Source organism: Balaenoptera musculus, chromosome 15, assembly GCF_009873245.2.
Source record: "Balaenoptera musculus isolate JJ_BM4_2016_0621 chromosome 15, mBalMus1.pri.v3, whole genome shotgun sequence".
In the NCBI taxonomy this organism is placed as follows: domain Eukaryota; kingdom Metazoa; phylum Chordata; class Mammalia; order Artiodactyla; family Balaenopteridae; genus Balaenoptera; species Balaenoptera musculus.
The window spans coordinates 64,783,520-64,805,863 of NC_045799.1; the positions used below are offsets into that span (position 1 = coordinate 64,783,520).

The 22,344-nt window shown below is 40.3% G+C and overlaps 1 protein-coding gene, 1 long non-coding RNA gene and 1 other non-coding gene across 5 annotated transcripts in view; 1 reads left to right on the forward strand and 2 right to left on the reverse strand.

The window, feature by feature from the left end:
• The window catches only part of VPS35L (VPS35 endosomal protein sorting factor like), a 121,236-nt gene that overhangs the window by 58,807 nt on the left and 40,085 nt on the right, over positions 1-22,344 (forward strand). For all 3 annotated transcript variants that reach the window (XR_005016440.1, XM_036825577.1, XM_036825576.1), the window contains exons 17-25: positions 197-313; positions 2,727-2,780; positions 6,272-6,352; positions 9,247-9,309; positions 14,281-14,366; positions 15,867-15,947; positions 17,927-17,990; positions 20,439-20,537; positions 22,036-22,113. Coding sequence is in view for 2 of the 3 variants with exons in the window: in XM_036825577.1 (XP_036681472.1) it covers positions 197-313; positions 2,727-2,780; positions 6,272-6,352; positions 9,247-9,309; positions 14,281-14,366; positions 15,867-15,947; positions 17,927-17,990; positions 20,439-20,537; positions 22,036-22,113 (723 nt within the window). In the remaining variant the exon portion in view is untranslated. The remainder of the gene's footprint in view (positions 1-196; positions 314-2,726; positions 2,781-6,271; positions 6,353-9,246; positions 9,310-14,280; positions 14,367-15,866; positions 15,948-17,926; positions 17,991-20,438; positions 20,538-22,035; positions 22,114-22,344) is intronic.
• On the reverse strand, positions 1,287-20,398 carry LOC118881121. The gene is made up of 3 exons (XR_005016442.1): positions 20,387-20,398; positions 10,586-10,587; positions 1,287-1,373 (listed from the first exon to the last, which is right to left on the reverse strand). It is a non-coding gene; the product is annotated as an uncharacterized LOC118881121 (long non-coding RNA).
• Positions 5,345-5,417, reverse strand: TRNAG-ACC. The gene has a single exon. It is a non-coding gene; the product is annotated as a tRNA-Gly (tRNA).

Sequence of the window (22,344 nt, forward strand, 5' to 3'; positions counted from 1 at the left end):
TGGACCAGTACACAGAGCCAGCTCTCTGTTTTGAGATTCTCAGTCTAACTTGCACAGGTCTGTGGTAGAACTTCAGAAAACGGTCGTTGGAAGATTAACCTCAAGACAGGCCAGCTATTACAGCCTTTTCCTTTATTGTCTCAAGTTACACTGATTGTACATCTCCAGGATCGTAATGGTTTGCTATATTTCTCAGCATCTTCTTTTTCGCTCACTGGGGTTAAACTTGGCCTTGGCTGATCCTCCTGAGAGTGATCGACTTCAGATTCTCAATGAAGCTTGGAAAGTTATCACTAAATTGAAGAATCCTCAGGTGGGTGACCATTTAGACCTTGTATTGACTGCTTTTTGTCCAAGTTATGCAGTATACTCTTTCTTTTAAAAAATTTCTCTTTCAACTAATCATCCTTATTTTTTTTTAAAGAAATCTACTTTTAATTGTATTATTTGTTCATCTGTAATGGAGAACTTATAGCTTTAAAGATGTATTTCTTTGATTTTTGTATCCCTATCATGTCTTATTCTTGAGGCCTTAAGATGCATCAAAAGTGTAAAATTATAAATACTTGAAACCTTAAAAGACCTGTAGCTTTGCAAAGAGCATTTGAAGTACAGCAGTCTGTAGCACAGTTGACCTTTGAACAGCATGGGTTTGAGCTGTGCAGATCCACTTATACATGGATTTTTTTCAATAGTAAATACTATACAACCTATGGTTGGTTGAATCCACAGAAGTGGAATCACAAATACGGAGGAATCGTGGATACAGAGGGCTGACTGTACGTTATATGCGGATTTTTGATTGCGTGGAGGATCAGTGCCCCTAACCCCTGCGTTTTTTTAAGGGTCAAGTTGTATTTGGATTTGAAAAAACCAATTTATTGAGATATTCCTAAATTGAAGATCAGTAGTCAAGCCAGTGATTAGCAAAAGGGAATTCCAGTTTCCTTCCCTTGAACGGACAGCTGAAGCCTCTTTATCCCCATACTTCTGACGCAGGAAGTCTTGGGAAGATGGACCAACTGATGTTAGTTGCTGTAATGCATGTAGTGCTGGTCATCATGCTGTAGGTTTGGGTTTTATGCCTCACTGTCCTTTTAGGCAGCATGCCAGCAATTTATGTGGCTGCCACTAGGGAAATGCTATTGGCTGTCTTTGTGGCCAAACTTCACCACACCCTGCACTGTTCCTTCTACTAGCAGCATGTCCTTGTTCATTTAGTTTGTTGTAACAGAATATGATAGATCATGTGGCTTATGTACAATAGAAATTCATTTCTCACATTTCTGGAGGCTGGAAGTACAAGATCAGGTGGCCAGCATGGTTGGGTTCTGGTGAGGACCCTCTTCTAGGTTGCAGACTGCCAGCTTCTCCTCCTCACATCACAGAAAGAGGGAAAGAGACCTCTCTAGGGTCCCTTTTATAAGGGCACTAATTCCAATCAGGGGGGCTCCACCCTCATGACCTAAACCACTGCCAAAGGCCTCACCTCCTAATACCATCACATCAGGGGCTAGGATTTCAACATATGCGTTTTGGGGGGGTACAAACATTCAGACCATAACACAGAGAATAAGTGAATATGTGGCATTTGATTTGATCATTTATTGAGAAGGAAATATTAAAGTGAGCCCAGTTATAAACCCCTTGCTAATCACCACATTTATGATAGTGTATTAAGAACAGTATAATTTAGAAAAATTAGAAACTTTTTTACAAAATCGTATATCTATCTTAAGTTCAGCAAAATTCTCACTAAACTCTAGCTGTTGAAATTCTCTATTTAACTTAACTCTGATTGGCTAATGAAAACAGCTTATTTAGGATATTTAAGTCAAAAACCTCTGGGCCTCTGGTGCCTGTACTTCAGTGCTTCAAAGCAACCTTGCATCAAAAGCTCGTAATAACAGTTTTCTCCAGTCTTTAACTTCACACTCTCCTCGTTAAGTCCACCTTAGCATTCCTGTTGGACTTTAGAACGTCCCTGGCTTTTCTTGTGTGAATGAGATAATCGTTTTCTCCCCTCCCCATTTCTTCTTTCTTTTCCTTGAAGTGTCGGAACAGAAAAAGTATACTTGCAGACTCTGTTTTTCCTTGACAATTTTTTCCCACGTGCATATTTTCTGGGGCAGACAGCCTTACCAAGTTGGTCATTGCCATTTCCCTAGCCATCTCATTGTCTCTCCTACTTGAATCTAACACATCCTTTCTTACCTAAAACCTTTGTGCTTTCTTAACCTTTTTACAACTTATATACATCACCCCTCTCTAGGACAAACAGTTTGTTTTTAAAGGCAGGAGGCCTGTTTTTTCTCAGAACATTCAAAAGTCACATCGTAATCACTACTTGAATTTTCAACCAGATCTGTGGTCATTGTCTCCACTGAGGTGTGATGAGGTCTCCCCACTGTTATCTCCACTGCCCTTTGGTTCTTCCCATTCTCCGGGCATGGCAGAGCTTCCCAGATTTCTGTCTTGGGCCAGGTAGCAATTCTGGAATGACAGTCTAATTAGTTTCAGGCAACTTATGTTTTCCCACGTCACCTCTCAGGGTAAAATCTATCAGTGGGCCAGAGTTTTCTGTACATGAACCACTCTTGAAATCCCCATCACTTACCAACTCTTAGTTTTCAAAGCCCTTGAAGGGTTTTGTACACGATGAGCTTTTGCCATAAGGTCAATCGTGGCATTCTTATGGTAAAGACATTTTTACTTTTTCTTTGTAGGACTACATTAATTGTGCCGAAGTGTGGGTAGAGTACACCTGCAAACATTTCACGGTATGTGTGCTGTGGTATTGTTTTTGAAAGAATTACTGTATATTTTTTTCATGTTCGTAATTGTGAATAAGTCTAGCTTAGACATTTAGGTATTTTATGATGGTAATTATTCTTAATTTATGAAAATTGCATCCTTTATGGTATAGTGTGATGGAGCATTAATACGTGACCTATAACAAAAGTGTTCCACACTCACGTGTAAGTTTGGGAAATGCTGCATTATACAAAGTTAAGCAGGTTTTTTCACCATAATACACCGTAGATCCTTATTGTTAAAGTATATTGGGACTTTCCATGGGAGTCTAGTCAGCAGCATTTTCCAAACATATTTGATTTGCATGTAATTTAATTTTTTTCTAAGCAAACAAAGATACTTTTTAAAAAAAAAATAATTAATTAATTAATTTATGGCTGTGTTAGGTCTTCATTTCTGTGCGAGGGCTTTCTCTAGTTGTGGCAAGCGGGGGCCACTCTTCATCGAGGTGCGCGGGCCTCTCACTATCGTGGCCTCTCTTGTTGCGGAGCACAGGCTCCAGTCGCACAGGCTCAGCAATTGTGGCTCACGGGCCCAGCTGCTCCGTGGCATGTGGGATCTTCCCAGACCAGGGCTCGAACCCGTGTCCCCTGCAGTGGTAGGCAGACTCTCAACCACTGCGCCACCAGGGAAGCCCCAAAGATATTTCTTTTCCTAGGCCCAAACTAGAACCCCAGTTTGGGAAATACTGGTTTTGTCAATGAGCAGAGACTTTTTTTTTGAGCAGAGACTTTAGAAGCGGGTAGAAGTGGTTTCAAATCCTGTTGCCAGGTGTTTATTTTAATCAACTTAAAAAAAATCGGAGTTTAGCCTACATGAAGAAAAGCATATATATCGTAAGTTTGCTGTATAATGAATCTTCACAAAATACACCCATGTAATCATGGTCCAGATCAAGAAATAGGAAATAACTCCCCACCCCACCCTGAAGCCCCCCATACTCTCCTCCCAGTCACAGCCTTGGAAGTTGAAGGTAGGCACCATCTGGTCTCTAACTCCAGAAATGGGTTTTGCCTCGTTTTGAGCATTATGTAAGTGTTGGTCTGTTAATTTTCTTTCTTTTGTCCAATTTTTGTTTTATTATGGAAACTTCAAACATATGATCTCCCTTGTACTTATCACCCAGAAATGATCAACTTATGACAGGTCTTGTTTCGTGTCCTTACCTTTTCTCCCCACCCTTGGATTATTTTGAGGCACAGCTCAATCACCGTGTTTCAGCTGTCAGTATCTCTGCACATATCTCTAAAATAGAATTCACTTTTCTGAAACAAAATCTCAATACATTATTGTAACTAATAAAATTAATAATGTTTTAATACCATTAAAAATCGATAAATTTTCAGATTTCCCCAATTGTCTCATAAGTTTTTTACGGTTTATTTGTTCAATCAGGATTAAAATAGGGTCTATACGTTGTAAAAACTTAAATTAGAGTTCTTTTAATCTGTAAGTTCCCTCTCTCTTCCCCTCTCTTTCTCTCCCTCCCTCCCTGTTCCTTTCCCTTTTTTTTTTTTTCTATTATTTATTTGTTGAAGAAATTGGGTCCTTTGTCCTGTAGAGTTTCCCAGTCTCGATTGGCCAGATGTATGCCTGTGGTGGTGATTAAACATGCTCTTCTGCCTCCAGTATTTCCTATAAATCGGCAGTTAGTTCTGGAGACAGGAGACTTCATCAGCTTCAGATCTGACTTTTTGGCACCCTGGGTGCTGGTATGGTGCTTCTCCTGGGAGGCTCATGGTATCTGGTTGTCTCTCCGTGACGTGAGTGGCCACTGAAGCGCATTCATCTCATGGTTTATCATGGGTTGCAAAATGGTGACATTCGGAGTTATCATTTCTCCTTTATTTGTTAGCTAGAATACTGGCCTGAAGAGAACCTCTTCGCTCCACGTATTTGGTTACCCTGAGGTACAGTTTGTACAGAAAAGGCAAGATGCTCATTTTTGTCCCTGTTACTTACTGGTTTTTAGATTAAAGAGTCAATTCCCCAGCATCCCCAAAGGTGACCAGTGAGTAGTAGTTGCTGTTGGTATCTGTAGGAACTCACGAATTGAAACATATTTGATATGTATCAATCACTGCAATTGTATTATTCTTACTGATGCTCAGTTGTCCCATTTTTGTCCAGTGGTTGCTTTTTCAGGTTGGCTTCTGAGTCCTGACACATTCTTTGTAGTCTTTGATGCCTTCCTTGCTTTCTATTATAAGATGCTCCAGCCTCCCTTGTATTTTTCTTATCTTAGATTTGGAATCAGCTCTTTCTCCAAGAAGCTTTGGTACCTTTTAGTGCCATTGTCAGATTTTTTTAGCTCTGTGACCCTGGCTAAGCTGCTTAGCCACTTAACTTTTCATGGGGATAATGATGTCCATGATGGGGAGTGTTTTTTTTTTTTATTAAATATCTATTTATTTATGATGGGGAGGTTTTTTAAAAAATATTTAATTATTTATGTATGTATTTATTTATTTGGATGCGCCCGGTCTTAGTTGCGGCACGCAGGCTCTTAGTTGTGGCATACGGGATCTAGTTCCCTGACCAGGGATTGAACCCAGGCCCTCTGCATTGGTAGTGCGGAGTCTTAACCACTGGACCACCAGGGAAGTCTGCATGCTGGGGAGTTTAATGAGCATTAAATGAGAGAGTACATAATGGCAACTATTTAGATAGCGTGCTATGTGCCAGGCAATTTACCTGTAAGCTGCACAGCTTCATAGTGACCTTGCCAGGAAGTGTCACTGTTCCAGTTATATAGACCAGAGGTCAGCACACTTTTTCTGTAGAAGTCCACTTTTTTCTGTATTTGAGGCCTTGTGGACCATATGATCTCTGTTACAAGTGCCCAACTCTGCCACTGTATCATGAAAGCAGCTGTAGACCATACAGGAGTGAGCATGGCTGTGTTCTAGTAAACCTTATTTATGCATGCTGAAATTTGAATCTCATATAATTTTCATTGTCACCAAATATTATTATTCTTTTGGTTTGAATGTAAAAATCATTCTTGGCGCCTGGACTGTATGAAAATAGGTGCTGGGCTGGTTGGCTGACCCCTGATACAGCTGACAAAAGTGAAGTGGGCATTGGGTCACCCAGCTTGTAAGGGTTCAGTCTGTGCTCTTCCCACGGTGCTTCGCTGCTCTCTGCAGCTCTTGGGGAGGGGCCTGGGACTGGCAGGCAGAAAGTGGCACATTGAATTTCACCAGCACTCAGAGAAAGCTGGGACAGGAACCTTTGAGAACCGTGTTTTAGTCCTGACTTGGTGCAGACGTAGCCACCTTTAGGGCTGTGGTATGGGTGGGATTTCCCCCCTTACATTATTTTCAGCAGCGTAGTTGAAACTACTTCCTGAACGGTGTGTGCTATATTCTGAAAATATTAGTTCTTTCTACCAGAAAAATGGTCAGTGACTACCGTTCAGTGTCTAATACAGGTTTGACTTTTTTTCCCCACTTAGAAACGAGAGGTGAATACTGTTTTGGCCGATGTCATCAAGCACATGACTCCAGATCGTGCATTTGAAGACTCCTACCCTCAGGTGACAGATTTTCATTTCTCATTTCCACACCGTTAGGAATTTTATTCTGTTGAATTAAATAGGTATGTTGCATGGGTCAGGCTGTAAAGTCAGATAATCCTGGGTTTGAATCCTAGCTTTGCCATGTCTTAGCCATGTGCCCTTTAATCAGTTACTTAGTCTTGTTGTGCCTCAGTTTTCTCACCTGTAAAATGGGGATAATAATAGTCCTCCTCAGAATGGTTGTGAGGATTCAGTGAGGTGTGATGTGGAAAGCCCTGCTTGGCATCAGTAAGTAAGATGCCTATGTTTTTCAGTTAAGCTAACTTTTTATTTGGAAATAAATTCAAACTTTATTGGAAAGTTAAAAGAATAGCTCAGAGAACTCCCATTATTTTTTACCCAGATTCACCAGCTGTTAAGAGATTCCATGTTTACTTTATCATTATCATTATGTGTGTACATACACACACACACACACACAGAGACATATATTCATACATACGTATGTAAATTTTTTAAAAAACAGTTGAGTATAAATTGCATACATCATGCCACTTTTGCCTCTAAAGAGTTCAGTGAGTATTTCCTAAGAACAAGGACATTCTCCTTTATAACCACAGTTTAGTTATCAACGTCAGGGAATTTAATGTTAATATATTACTTTTACCTACTCCACAGTCCATATTCCAGTTTTGTCAGTGGACTCAATGTCCTTAATAGCAGATTTTTTTCCCCTCTAGTACAGAATCCAGCTCAGGATCACTTACTATAAAGTAACTTCAAACCTAATTAAGATTTTATTTTTTATTTAATAATGTGATGTTCTGGCACTTATTGCCTATGATCAAGTGATTTCTGGGCTCACTTAGTATAAGAAAATTAGTTACATATTCTTTTTTTTTCTAATAAATTTATTTATTTAGTTAGTTTTGGCTGTGTTGGGTCTTCGTTGTTGCGCGTGGGCTTTCTCTAGTTGCGGCGAGCGGGGGCTACTCTTTGTTGCGGTGCGCGGGCTTCTTATTGCGGTGGCTTCTCTTGTTGTGGAACATGGGCTCTAGGTGCGCGGGCTTCAGTAGTTGCGGCACGTGGGCTCCAGTAGCTGTGGCTCGCAGGCTCTAGAGCACAGGCTCAGTAGTTGTGGCGCACGGGCCTAGTTGCTCCGCGGCATGTGGGATCTTCCCGGACCAGGGCTCGACCCGTGTCCCCTGCATTGGCAGGCAGATTCTCAACCACTGCGCCACCACAGAAGCCCTCTAGAGAATTTTTAATTTCATTTATTGTGTTGTTCATCATTGTTTGTTTGCTCTTTAGTTCTTCTAGGTCCTTGTTAAACCTTTCTTGTATTTTCTCCATTCTGTTTCCAAGATTTTGGATCATCTTTACTATCATTGCTTTGAATTCTTTTTCAGGTAGACTGTCTATTTCCTCTTCATTTGTTTGGTCTGGTGGGTTTTTACGTTGCTCCTACATCTGCTACGTATTTCTCTGTCTTCTCATTTTGCTTAACTTACTGTGTTTGGGTTCTCCTTTTCACAGGCTGCAGGTTCGTAGTTCCTGTTGTTTTTGGTGTCTGCCCCCAGTGGCTAAGGTTGGTTCAGTGGGTTGTGTAGGCTTCCTGGTGGAGGGGACTGGTGCCTGTGTTCTGGTGGATGAGGCTGGATCTTGTCTTTCTGGTGGGCAGGACCACATTTGGTGGTGTGTTTTGGGGTGTCTATGAACTTATTATGATTTTAGGCAGCCTCTCTGCTAATGGGTGGGGTTGTGTTCCTGTCTTGCTAGTTGTTTGGCACAGGGTGTCCAGCACTGGAGCTTGTTGGTCGTTGAGTGGAGCTGGGTCTTAGCATTGAGATGGAGATCTCTGGGAGAGCTTTCACCTTTTGATATTACGTGGAGCCGGGAGGTCTCTGGTGGTCCAGTGTCCCGAACTCGGCTCTCCCATCTCAGAGGCTCAGGCCGGACACCCAGCCGGAACACCAAGACCCTGTCAGCCACACGGCTTCAGTCCTGGGTAGCTTCTCAATGGCAGTAGTTTTGCTGGTGATCCAAATAGGGCTGGTTTTCCTTGCAATGTCTGAAGCAAGGCCTAGAGTGACATCCCATTGTGTGTGGCTGTCGGCAGGCAGGACATGGGGGTAGTCGTCGCTCCTGGCCGGGGTTTATATTTTATTTAGAGAAAGTGCCTCCTTGGTTCTCCAGTGCCAAGGCACTATGAACAGGACTCTGTGCATGTCAGGGTGAGGGGTGGTGGACATCAGTACCTGGCCATCTAGGACAGACCTCACAGACTGTGCCACCATCCTTGGGTAATGCCATGGCCTTTGACCCCACTGACAAACTCAGTCCAGTGCCTCTCCACTGAAGTAGTCAGAAAACACAGGACCACCATGGGCTAGATTAGGGATCTGTAAACCACGGCCCATGTAGCCCACAACCTGTTGTGAATAAACTTTTATCGGAACCCAGCCACACCCCTCTGTTTACACATTGTCAGTGACTGCTTTCCAGCTACAACAGCAGAGTTGAATAGTTGTGGTGACTGTATGGCCCTGTATAGAAAACGTTTGCCCACCTCTTGAATATTCATACCTGATTTGAACAGAGAGCTTTGAAGGGCAGGCATTGCTCTAAACACTGTAAGCAAACCATCCCATTTAATCCTCACAATGAGCGAGATACTGCTTTGCTCTCCAGTTTTACAGAAGAGGAGACTGAGGCCAAGTTGTTTCTCCAAGACTAGAGTAAGATGGGCAAACTCAGATTGAGACTAGGTTTAACCTAACCCAGTAATTCCCTGTTCCTTGTGTAATCCAGGTTTCCCTTATTGTAACTGTGATTGCAAACTATGGGCAGGGTATGCCTTTTTAAAAATATCGAAATTTTATTAAAGATGTGTTTTTCATTTTGTTTTGCAGCTTCAGTCAATAATTAAGAAAGTAATTGCACACTTCCATGATTTCTCCGTTCTTTTTTCAGTGGTAAGTAACTTTCCTTAACTATCTTTGGAAATTTGTATCTGACTCAGAGGTTCCTTTAGTGTCTCAATAATTTTTTCATGGTGTCCTAGACCAAGAGAAATACTTAACAGTTCCTTTTTTTATTAAAAAAAACTAGTAAGGTTTAAACAATTTAAATATTTATGTCATGACAACTTAAGCAGCACTTGAGAAAATAATACACATAGACTGATAGAAAAATATTGTCTTTATTTCTTTCATTACTTACTATGGGATATGTGCACCTACTGGGTATCACACAACTTCTCAAACCTTGGAATCAAATTGGACATCCTCTTCCTCATTGATTTTCGCAGGGTACCTGCTTTTTATCACACAATCTAATGTTGAAACTATGATATACATCAAGCTAATAGTTGTCTCAGTGTCTGACAGAGTTGAGATTTCTTATATTTCCCTCAAAAATTTAAAATATCCTGTGACACCCTTCTCATTTGCTGCAGTGCCCTGGTCACATACCAATCTAGGTGATTCTCTGTGTAGTAACACTCTCTGCCCTGCCCTCAACTTTCCTTTTCCCTCTTCCTGCTTCCATTTCCAGTACTCTCACAGGACTGTAAGCTTTTGTTTATTTAATAATAAAGGCTGTTATTTATTGGACTTTTGCCACGCCCCAAGCACTGTGCTAGAACTTTTTTTTTTTTTTTAATTTTTATTGAAATACAGTTGATTTACAATGTTGTGTTAGTTTCGGGTGTACAGTAAGGTGATTCAGTTATATGTATATATAAATATATATTCTTTTTTTACATTCTCTTCCATTATAGGTTATTACAAGATACTGAGTATAGTTCCCTGTGCTATATAGTAGGTCCTTGTTGGTTATCTATTTTATATATAGTAGTGTGTATATTTTAATCCCAAACTCCTAATTTATCCTTCTCCCCTACTCCCCTGTGGTAACCATAAGTTTCTATGTCTGTGAGTCTATTTCTGTTTTGTAAATAAGTTCATTTGTATCCTTTTTTTAGATTCTACATACAAGCAATATCCTATGATATTTGTCTTTCTCTGTCTGGCTTACTTTACTTAGTATGATAATCTCTAGGTCCATCCGTGTTGTTGCAAATGGCATTATTTCATTCTTTTTTATGGCTGAGTAATATTCCATTGTGTGTGTGTGTGTGTGTGTGTGTGTGTGTGTGTGTGTGTGTGTGTGTGTGTGTGTACATATATACATACGCACCACATCTTATTTATCTATTCATCTGTCAGTGGACACTTAGGTTGCTTCCACATCTTGGCTGTAGTAGATAGTGCTGCTATTGGGGTACATGTGTCTTTTCGAATTATGTTTTTCTCTGGATATATGCCCAGGAGTGGAATTGCTGGATCATATGGTAGCTCTGTTTTTAGTTTTTTAAGGAACCCCCATACTGTTCTCCATAGTGTCTGTACCAATTTACATTCCCACCAGCACTGTAGGAGAGTTCCTTTTTCTTCACACCCTCTCCAGCGTTTATTATTTGTAGACTTTTTGATTATGGCCATTCTGTTGGGTGTGAGGTGATACATCATTGTAGTTTTGATTTGCCTTTCTCTAATAATTAACAATGTTGAGCATCTTTTCATGTGCCTTTTGGCCATCTATACATGTTCTTTGGAGAAATGTCATTTTAGATCTTCTGCTTATTTTTTGATTGGGTTGATTTTTTGATACTGAGCTGTATGAGCTGTTTTGTATATTTTGAAGATTAATCCCTTGTTAGTCACATCATTTGCAAATATTTTCTCCCATTCTGTAGGTTGTCTTTTTGTTTTGTTTATTGTTTCCTTTGCTATGCAAAAGCTTTTTAAGTTTAATTAGGTTCCATTTGTTTATTTTTGTTTTTATTTCCATTACTGTAGGAGACAGATCCAAAAAGATATTGTTGCAATTTATGTCAGAGAGTGTCTTGCCTATGTTTTCCTCTAGAAGTGTTTTAGTATCTGGTCTTATGTTTAGGTCTTTAATCTGTTTTGAGTTTATTTTTGTGTATGGTGTTAGAGAATGTTCTAATTTCATTCTTTTACATGTAGCTGTCCAGTTTTCCCAGCACCACTTATTGAAGAGACTGTCTTTTTTCCATTGTATATTCTTGCCTCCTTTTTTGTAGATTAATTGACCCTATGTGCATGGGTTTATCTCTGGGCTTTCTATCCTGTTCCATTGATCTGTATTTCGGTTTTTGCGCCAGTACCATACTGACTTGATTACTGTAGCTTTGTAGTATAGTCTGAAGTCAGGGAGCCTGATTCCTCCAGCTCCATTTTTCTTTCTCAAGATTGCTTTGGATATTCGGGTCTTTTGTATTTCCACACAAATTTAAATTTTTTTTCTAGTTCTGTGAAAAATGCAGTTGGTAATTTGATAGGAATTGAATTGAATCTGTAGGTTTCCTTGAGTAATATAGTTGTTTTGACAACATTGATTCTTCCAATCCAAGAGCATGGTATATATCTTTCCATTTGTTTGTGTCATTTTTAATTTCTTTCATCAGCATCTTAAAGTTTTTGGAGTACAGGTCTTTTGCCTGCTTAGGTAAGTTTATTCCTAGGCATATTATTCTTTTTGATGCAATGGTAAATGGGATTGTTACCTTAGTTTCTCTTTCTGACCTTTCATTGTTAGTGTATAGAAATGCAACAGATCCCTATGTGTTAATTTTGTATCCTGCAACTTTACCGAATTCATTGATGAGCAAGCTCTAGTAGTTTTCCAGTAGCGTCTTTGGGGTTTTCTATGTATAGTATCATGTCATCTGCAAACAGTGACAGTTTTACTTCTTTTCCAGTTTGGGTTCCTGTTGTTTCTTTTCCTTCTCTGATTGGTGTGGCTAGGACTTCCAAAACTATGTTGAGTAAAAGTGGTGAGAGTGGATATCCTTGTCTTGTTCCTGATCTTAGAGGAAATGCTTTCAGCGTTTCGCCATTGAGTATGATGTTAGCTGTGGGTTTGTCATATATGGCATTTATTATGTTGAGGTAGGTCCCCTCTATACCCACTTTCTGGAGAGTTTTTATCATAAATGGATGTTGAATTTTATCAAAAGCTTTTTCTGCATCTATCGAGATGATCATAGTGGTTTTTATTCTTCAATTTATTAATGTGGTGTATCACACTGATTGACTTGTGGATATTGAAAAATCCTTGCATCCTTGGGATAATGATCCCATTTGTTCATGGTGTATGATCTTTTTAATGTACTGTTGGATTCAGTTTGCTAGTATTCAATATTTTGTTGAGGATTTTTGCATCTATGTTCATCAGTGATATTGGCCTGTAATTTTCTTTTTGATGGTATCTTTGTCTGATTTTGGTATCAGGGTGATGGTGGCCTCATAGAATGAGTTAATTTTTTGGAATAGTTTATTAACTCCTCTCTAAATGTTTGATAGAATTTGCCTGTGAAGCCATCTAGTCCTGGACTTTTGTTTGTTGGGAGTTTCTTTTTTTATTTATTTATTTATTTATTTATTTATTTTTGGCTTTGTTGAGTCTTAGTTTCTGTGCAAGGGCTTTCTCCAGTTGTGGCGAGCGGGGGCCACTCTTCATTGCGGTGCGCGGGCCTCTCACTGTCGCGGCCTCTCCCATTGCGGAGCACAGGCTCCAGACACGCAGGCTCAGCAGCTGTGACTCATGGGCCTAGCCGCTCCGCGGCATGCGGGATCTTCCCGGACCAGGGCACGAACCCGTGTCCCCTGCATTGGCAGGCGGATTCCTAACCACTGCACCACCAGGGAAGCCCGGGAGTTTCTTAATCACAGATCAATTTTAGTACTTGTAATTGGTCTGTTTTATATTTTCTATTTCTTATTGGTTCACTCTTAGGAGATTGTACCTTTCTAAGAATTTTTCCATTTCTTCTAGATTGTCTGTTTTGTTGGCATATAGTTGCTTGTAGTAGTCTCTTTTTTTTTTTTTTTTTTTATTTTATTTTATTTTATTTATTTATTTATTTATGGCTGTGTTGGGTCTTCGTTTCTGTGCGAGGGCTTTCTCTAGTTGCGGCAAGTGGGGGCCACTCTTCATCGCGGTGCGGGGACCGCTCTTCATCGCGGTGCGCGGGCCTTTCACTATCGCGGCCCCTCCCGTTGCGGGGCACAGGCTCCAGACGCGCAGGCTCAGTAGTTGTGGCTCACGGGCCCAGCTGCTCCGCGGCATGTGGGATCTTCCCAGACCAGGGCTCGAACCCGTGTCCCCTGCATTAGCAGGCAGATTCTCAACCACTGCGCCACCAGGGAAGCCCTTGTAGTAGTCTCTTACGCTTCTTTGTATTTCTGTGGTATCAGTTGTAACTTCTTTTTCATGTCTAATTTTACTGATTTGGGCCCTCTCCCATTTTTTCTTGATGAGTCTGGCTAAAGGTTTATCAATTCTGTTTATCTTTTCAAAGAACCACCTTTTAGTTTTGTTGATCTTTTCTATTGACTTTACATGGATTGCCTCAGATCATTTTCAGAACACCACTGGGAAGGCAGGAGTAGTAATGAGTCCCACTTTACAGATGAGGAAACTGATGCTGGAAGAGGTGGAGTAACTTGCTTAAGGTCACACAGCCACTGAGTGAGGAGTCAGGTTGCAGAAGCCGCTCTGAACAACTCTGACTCTTCTTTCTCTGTTCCTCTATACAATCATTAAAAGATTGAAGCCTCCCTTGCCTTCTGCTACCAAGAAGAGCTTATGCTCATCTAAAGGTTGTCCAGATGATTCGCCAAAATGTTAACTGGCCCCAGCCCTGGTCCTTGGGCATGCGCAGTTTGTTTTAATAGTAATAGTTTTAAAATCCCCAGAGTTTTCTCCTTGCTTTCACATGAGTCCTGATCAGATCTGCCTCAGAAAGATGAACAACTCTTCCTCTGTATTGCCCTTCAAAGAAAAAGTAACTCACAGATTCCTTCCGGTAACTTGTGTAAATCGCAGGTAGAGTGCTTTTATAATTTTTTTTTTAGGAAAAATTTCTGCCATTTCTGGACATGTTCCAAAAAGAGAGTGTGCGGGTGGAGGTTTGCAAATGCATCATGGAAGTTTTTATCAAGTAAGTGTAACATGATGTAATCAGAAGCTTCAATTCCTGCTGCCCTTGTGAAACCTGTTGATGAGAAATCAATTTATGCATTTTGAGGGCCTGTGATATAGTGATATATTTATACCTAAAATAACATTGAGAGAAAAACCACATTAAAAGGAGCAGTCATGATAAAAGTTTATAATTAGCTTAAGAAGACAAAGTAATAAATGTTAACAGAGCCTGACCATCACCCATATCTCACTCCTGTGATTTGGGAAGGAGCAATCTATTGATGTACTATTTAGGAAGTGTCATTTTAAAAGATAAAGTCATTCTTCTCAAGATACCAGAGCTAGAAAGGTTTCTATCTTTAATGTGTAGATTTGTGATCAGTTTTCAGCTTAGTTCCTTTCATTTTATTGATTAAATCCGTTTTTCCAAAACTGCCTACTGCTGATGGTACATGAAATACTTTCAGGTGGTACATGGAAGAGAGATTTTTATTTTTATTTTAAAATGTGTATTTATTTTAAAGTATGTTAGATAATATATAACTAGTTTAATCAGTGACTTCAAATGTATTATTCTTTAGGACAAGGTTAAGTTAAAAGTTAAAGTCCCTTTAAATATTAAGTATGTAGATATGATTAAAAAAATATGTTAAGATGGAACTCAAGTAACCAGAGTTTGGAAAATTGAGTTAGAAGTTGCTGGAATGTATGTTTTAAGCTTTCCTTGTATTATCTTTCTAGAAGGTTAATTCCATATGCTTGAAACAAGTATACCTACTTTACTTACATAAAGATTTGTTGGGACTTCCCCGGGGGTCCAGTGGGTAAGACTCCACGCTTCTAATTTAGGGGACCCAGGTTCAATACCTGGTCGGGGAACTAGATCCCGCATGCTGCAACTAAAGATCCCGAATGCTGCAGTGAAGATCCTGCGTGCCACAACTAAGACCCGATGCAGCCTAATAGATAGATAAATAAATAAATAAATAAATAAATAAATATTAAAAAAAAAAGAGAGAGAGGCTCCATGCTTCCACTGTAGGGGGTGTAGGTTCCATCCCTGCTTGGGGAACTAAGATCCCATATGGCGCGTGGCACGGCCAAAAAAAAAAAGATTTGTTATAAGAGCATGTCCTTTTATGTTATTTGAGAAACCAAATTAATAATTTTGCCTGGCACTTAACACAGTTATAGACAGGTTGTTGGACAACTTTAGAAGTTCAAGAAACACGGTAAGAAAACATATTTGCCCCTTGCCTGGCTTAGGAAATGTAACAGTTTTACCACGATTTTGTAGTTAGGAGAAGTTACGATATGTTAGAAGAGCAAACTTGTTATTTAAAGGAGAATTAAGAGAAAGCTAGATCATTGCCCATTGCTGGTGATCTGGGCCATGTTAAATGCCAACCAGATAATTTACTGCCTCTCACATATGTATCGTAGATGAGAACTAAATTTGTGCTTTCTGTGGTCTCAGTGGACATGGCTTTTACGGTTATCTCTAAATGTCTTCTAGGCATCAGCAAGAGCCCACCAAGGACCCCGTCATTCTGAACGCCCTTTTGCACGTTTGCAAGACCATGCATGACTCTGTGAAGTAAGCCATGTTTAAGGCTGAAATGAGCCTGGATTGGGTCTTAATGCCACATAATAGTACATTAGGGAATTACTGCTTTAAGCTGCCACTGTGAATAATATTATTTTATGGGGTCTATTAAGATACATGTTAACAAGGACATTCCAGTCCAGGGGAGAAGGGAGGCTGAGCTGGGGGTAACCTTCCTGAGAAAATGAGATGGCAGATGTTTTTACAAAGGGATTTCTGTTGGGAGGAAAAGGCTGGTTTCATCCAAGTGAACTCATACTCCATGTCTCCTGGAGATTTCTGAGAGCAGCAGATAGTATAATAATGAGTTCACTCATCCAGTAACATAGCCTTTAAGTTTTTTCTCAGTATTAGCCAATTACTTAAAATTCAAATAAAATTGCTTATATTCCTTACATGAAGGACTTTAGTTTGTTGAGTATACTTGAGGGTCAGACCTACCCATGGGCCTTACCTTTGGGTCAAAAGCCAAATTATCTCCTTTGCTTTCTCGTTTTATTTGTCTTATCTTTTTTTCTTTTTTATTACATGTTTCCATTTGACTGTGCTTGAGGCAATTCCTGCTTATTTGTGGCAGAAATTTTGGTCCCCAAAGAATTTTTAAACACAGCAGCTTGATTCACAGGAAAATGTTACAAGAAATGAGAAAATTGTTTTGGAACTTAACCATCAACAAAGATGAATTGTATTCTTTTTTTTTTTCCCCCTGAATTTTAGAATCTTTATTTCATGACTTTGTGCTTTCAACTTCACAAGTAGTTTTCAAAATCAAAATATCCAGACTTTTTATAATAAATGGAACTGATAGACTTTAGTTGCACAAAGATAGAAATAAAGGCACAAAAAACATTTAGAAAGGTACTTGTATTAGTAGGACATTGGTTTTTGGCCTAAGCGAAATAGAAGATGTATTTCTCTTATGAGAATTGTGAAGCCAAAATGTGGGGGTGAGGTAGCTCTGCTTTAGAACATCATCCAGGAACCCAGGTTTCTTGTCTTACTGCTCTGCTATCCCTCCGGGGTGTTGTCCTTGCTTCCTGGTGGAGGTGACTTACCTCAACCATGTCCTCAACCAATGTTGCAGCCTGCAGGCATTGGAGGACAGCACCCTCCTTTTAGGGACACAACTTGGGAGGCTCGTACATCACTTGCATTCACATCCCACTGGCCAGAACTGTCTTGTGACTACTCCTAGCTCCAAAGGAGTTTGGGAAAGAATGTCTCAAAGAATGAAGTCTCAAAGAATGAAGGGGGACACTGCATATTGGAGGGCAGTATGCAGTCTTTGCCGATACAGACTTATTTTCCCTTAGAACAAACCAATAAACAGGAGCCTTGGTCTTTGGCTCTTAAAATTTTTTTAAATAAATTTGGAGAACTATTTATAAACCTTTACATGTATTATCAAAACTATAAGGACTTGACATTTTTTCATTTATATTCATACAAAATTTGCTATTAAACAGAAACACCTGAGATCTGTGATTTACTTTAAGCTGTATCTCCAAAATAAGGTAGATTGATGGATGGAGAGAGTAATGGAGAGTTATATGATAAAGCAAATACTGTAAAATGATAATAGTAGGGTGTATTGGTGTTCACTGTATAATTTCAACTTTGCTACATGTTTAAGCTTCTTATAGTAAAGTGTTGAATGAAATTTCTCTGAAATACAAAATTTGAAGTTGGACCTTGCTATCCAAATTCCAAAGAAGAGAGTTACCTTCTCTTTTGCTGTCAATAAATATATCTTGAAAACAGCATCTTTGAGAGAAATTAGAACACATTTAAATTATGTTAATTTAGGTTACATATTTTCATCAAAAGAAACACATACATGGGAGTTTTTTAAAATCTAGAAAATGCAAAATATTCTTACCTGTTAAGTTGCTTACTTCTAGTACTTTTTTTTCCTTTGGAAACTTTCATTTATCACCTCAATGTTAATTATGTACAATTATTGATTTTAGTGCACTCACTCTTGAGGATGAGAAAAGAATGCTGGCATATTTGATTAATGGATTTATAAAAATGGTAAGTATTGGGGAAGAAGTTTCAGTGCACTTGGAAATGTGATGTAATTGTTTATCCTTCCTCTGGTGAAAGCAGTTAACATTATGTTCCCTGGTGCTTTTCATTTTTATTGAGATAAGATGAAATTAGAAAACAACTTATATTAGCCAGCACTCCCCTGGGGGCAAGGAGAGCCAAGACAAACTGGGTTAAGGAAAAAATAAAAAGGGGAGGGTGGGCGGGGACTTGCCGGCTGATGTGACATAAAGTCCAGGAAGAGACCTCTCAGAAGGCGCAGCTGGACTTGGGGTCTCTGTGGTGTGGTCAGGACCTGCCATGTGTGTGTCTTTGGCTCGTGGCTCGTCTCTCTTGGCGTCCTTCCCAGGCAGGCTCACTCCCCCATAAGAGCTCCAGGTTTCCATTCCTTCCAGCTCTGCAGCCCAGCCGGAAGGGCTCCGGCAGAAGTCCTGGGGCTGAGTCTCTTTGGATTAATCTGGATCACCAGCTCCTCTCTCAGCAAATTGCTGCTGTGAGAAAGGATGAACACACTGATCGGCCAGGCTAGGGAGACAGGCATACCTGGGCAACCGAATCCCATGGACCAGGAGTGGGAGAAGGGGCTTCCTTTTTTTTTTTCTTTGTAATAAATTCAGTTTAAAGGTTTTTTTCCTTTTTTTATTATTTTTTTTGGCCGTGCTGTGCGGCTTGCGGGATCTCAGTTCCCTGACCAGGGATGGAACCTGGGCCGTGGCAGTGAAAGCCCAGAATCCTAAGCCCCAGGCCACCAGGGAACTCCCTGGAGGAGGGGCTTCCTGAAGCACCTGATGTGCTGCTCATCAGATGCTGGTGAAAACAATGTGGGCGTCAGGTCGGGGGTGGGGGGGAGAAACGCCACGTGTTCACTCTCCATTCGTCCTAGTTACCCGGTGCTGTATAACAACTCACCCCAAACTTAGTGGCTTAAAATAACAGTGTTTTATTAATTCTTACAATTCTGTGGGTTGGCTGGATAACCAGGCCGCTCTGTATGATGTCGGCGGTGTGGCAGAACTGGGGCTGGAGGATCCAGGACAGCCTTGAGCACGTGTCCGGGGTCTTGGTGGTGGCTGTTGGCTGGGGTGGCTCATTGCCCGGCCATGTGACCTCTTTCTCTCCATCATTCTCTCATCATTCGCTCATCTCAATGAGCTCTTGTGTGGTGAGGGTGAAATCAGAAGCTGCAGGGCCTTTGGAGGTTCGGAAATCACCCAGTGATCTGTGCTGCTTCCTGCTTCATTCTGTGGGTCAAAGCAAGTCCCAGGGCCGGCCCTCTGGAAGAGGGGGAAGCAGACTCCACCTTCGGGTGGGAAGAGTCTGCAGGGACACTGCAAAGGGACAAGCAGAGCAGGAGGCATTGTTGCAGGCTTCTTTGGGAGTAACCCAGCAGTCCATCCCCGCCAGAACAGCCTGCGCCTTAATTCTCAGGGCACAAATCTAAAATACCCACTGCTGCCGGTATCTGCTGTTGGAATAGAAAAGTCAAGACAAAAGCTGACTGAGATGAAAGTAACTAGATCACTTTGAAAATCACCTTGAAAATGTGACTCATTCAACAGCAGGGGTCAATTTAACTATGGGTAAAATACCGATTTTGATGAAAATTCAGGATTAGCCTTTTTATGTATTGAATACCTATGACTGTTAACCAGGTGCCTCTCTCGTTCCCTTGAGTTATATGCTGATCACGTGGTATTTATCCTTTTATGGGTTTATCTGAAAGCCATCAAGTTATAATGGAAAAGAATATGAGGAAATAAGATGCAAAACCTGATAGCTATAATGGAAATTGTGACATTAAACCTCCTCCAGACAAAAATGATTGCTGTAGCAGTAAAGTTTGTCCTACCAACCAGCTGTTCATAAATTTGAAGAAATAGGAGAAGAGGGGATTTTTAATGGTGGAAAAACATCCATCTATGGCTCTAGCAGCCACCAGTGAGCTGCCGAGGTTGGAATCCCCTTCAGGAAGCAGAAATGTTTGGCCCTTGTGAGGGAACCCCTCTGACAAATGGCTCCCAATCACCAAATCTGTGTTCTGTGAAAAGGCCACAGCTGACAAACAAAATTCCATCATTTCCTTTCCAGTGGTTTCCTTCTAGCCTGGGAAATCCTCTTTACATTTTGAGATTCTGTTTTATACCCTTTGGTCTTTTTGTGTTCTACAACAATGCCAGTGTCATGAAGATGAGGTGGTAATAGTAACGTTTCCGCTCTCTGCTGGGTGAAGTAATGTGAAGTCTAGTATATTCCAGTGCACGGATGTGTGTGCTTGCTTACATACGACTGAGATAGCCACCATTTATAGCTGTGGGATCTTTGGTGACTTGTCATCACAGCACCTCCCCTGCCCCCACAAGCTCAGGCAAAAGCTTTCCAACTGTGTGCTCACAATGGAGATAACATCGTCAGCATCTTTCTCCTTGACTCTAGGTGTCCTTTGGCCGTGATTTTGAACAACAGCTGAGTTTTTACGTTGAGGCCAGGTCGATGTTTTGCAATCTGGAACCTGTTCTTGTGCAATTGATTCATGTAAGGATTTTCATTCATTCATGTGTTCTCTCAATACATATTTATTGATCACTGAGCCACGCACCAATTTTAATCTGGGATTCTTCTGGCCCCATATTGCTTCTGTTCCCAAGGCATGAAAGGTGTTTTCTGAAAGGTTAATAACATCTGCAACTTTGCTTAAGCCTTTGAGTGGTTTTATTGGCCTCTTTTTCTCTGAAATTTGCATATTCTCATTCCTGCGTGCCAACAGCAAAGAGTTAAGTGAGTTGCATTGATTATTTAGTTATAGAAATACTAACCTCATTAGAATGCCTTGTTGCCTAACCAGAGTCCCAGCTTTCTTGGATCATGGTGCCTTTCAGTAACTTTTCCTGGTGCCCTTAGGCCAAAAGGAAGAAATAACAGTTCTGTTTATTAAGAAATTAGGTTCAAACAACTTAAGAATTTGTGCCCTAACAACTTGACAGCCCTCTGAACCAACAATATACATAAATTGAAAGAAAAATAATGTATTTTCATTCCATTCTTAAATCATCATAATTACTAATAAAGTATATGCATCTATCGGACACTGCACAGCTTCTTAAACCTTGGAATCAGATGGGACCCCACTACTTTATCTCCCTTTCCAGATAGATTTTTTCCCCCACATTAATTTTTGCACAGTGCTTTTTATCACAGCATCTGCTAAAACCCCAATTTTGCAAAGATATGAAATGACTGCAAGGAATGTACCATGGTCTATGAGCTCCCTCACACTAGTGCTTTGCATAGTGTTCAACCATTGAGCCTTGCTGTGGTTGTCCAAAAAATGTGGTGCCCCTGTGATTTTGCTGCCACACCCTGGGGTGTCATGGTATACAGTTTGGGAACCATAGGTCCAAACTTTTTATATTTGTGTAAAGATTCCCTAAGGTCCTTGAATTGCTTCGTGTAAATTCAAGGAAAACAACCTTTTTATGTATTTGTCTGCTGGTTATCAGATTTTGTAGCATTACTAAACTTCAGACCTAAATATAGAGACTTATAAGGATTAAATGAACTAGGAACGTATAGCTCCTAGAACAGCACCTGATTTTCTATAAGTGATGTTGTGGCTGCTATTATACTGTTCTTATGGTTATTGTTAGTGTTGCAGAGCTACTTTGTATGGTCTGCGTCCGGTTTTGGAGGTTTCTGTTAAGATCTCTAAGATCTTAAGCTTAGTGTGTGGGATTTCTGGAAATGGAATAAGTGAACCCTAGCTATTCATTAAACCAGAAAATGGTCATTTATTACGCCGGTTGATAGGCATGACTTAACTCAGCGAGTGTCCCTTGGAGATGTTTGCTCAAGCCGAGATTGAATCTGGCCTGATGACCCCTTTGCCATTTCAGGGTTTGGTGCTAACTCGTCTTGGTTCCGGTTAGCTTGTTTTCATTGACTTGTATGCAGTTAATGTCCAAATCTCTCTGGAAGATGTTAATCTGAATCAGCCATCATTTCATTCCCATTTCTATTTTACTGATTAATCTAGAGTGTGAACCGGTTGGCAATGGAAACAAGAAAAGTAATGAAAGGAAATCATTCCAGAAAGACGGCTGCATTTGTCCGGGTATGTTCTAAAGATAAGACTCACAGACTTTGAACTCCAGTGGGCTGTTTCTTTTGCAAGTTTCTGAATTGCTATTCCCAGAAAATGATTAAAGGTGGTTTAGTATTGATTTTCTGGATTTTTCCTTGCATATCTCTGACTGATCAATTTTCTTAATGCTTTCAAAAGAAATGATCAAAGGAGTCTGAATTTTGATACATGTTATGGGGAGGTGGTTGAGAAATGGATTTG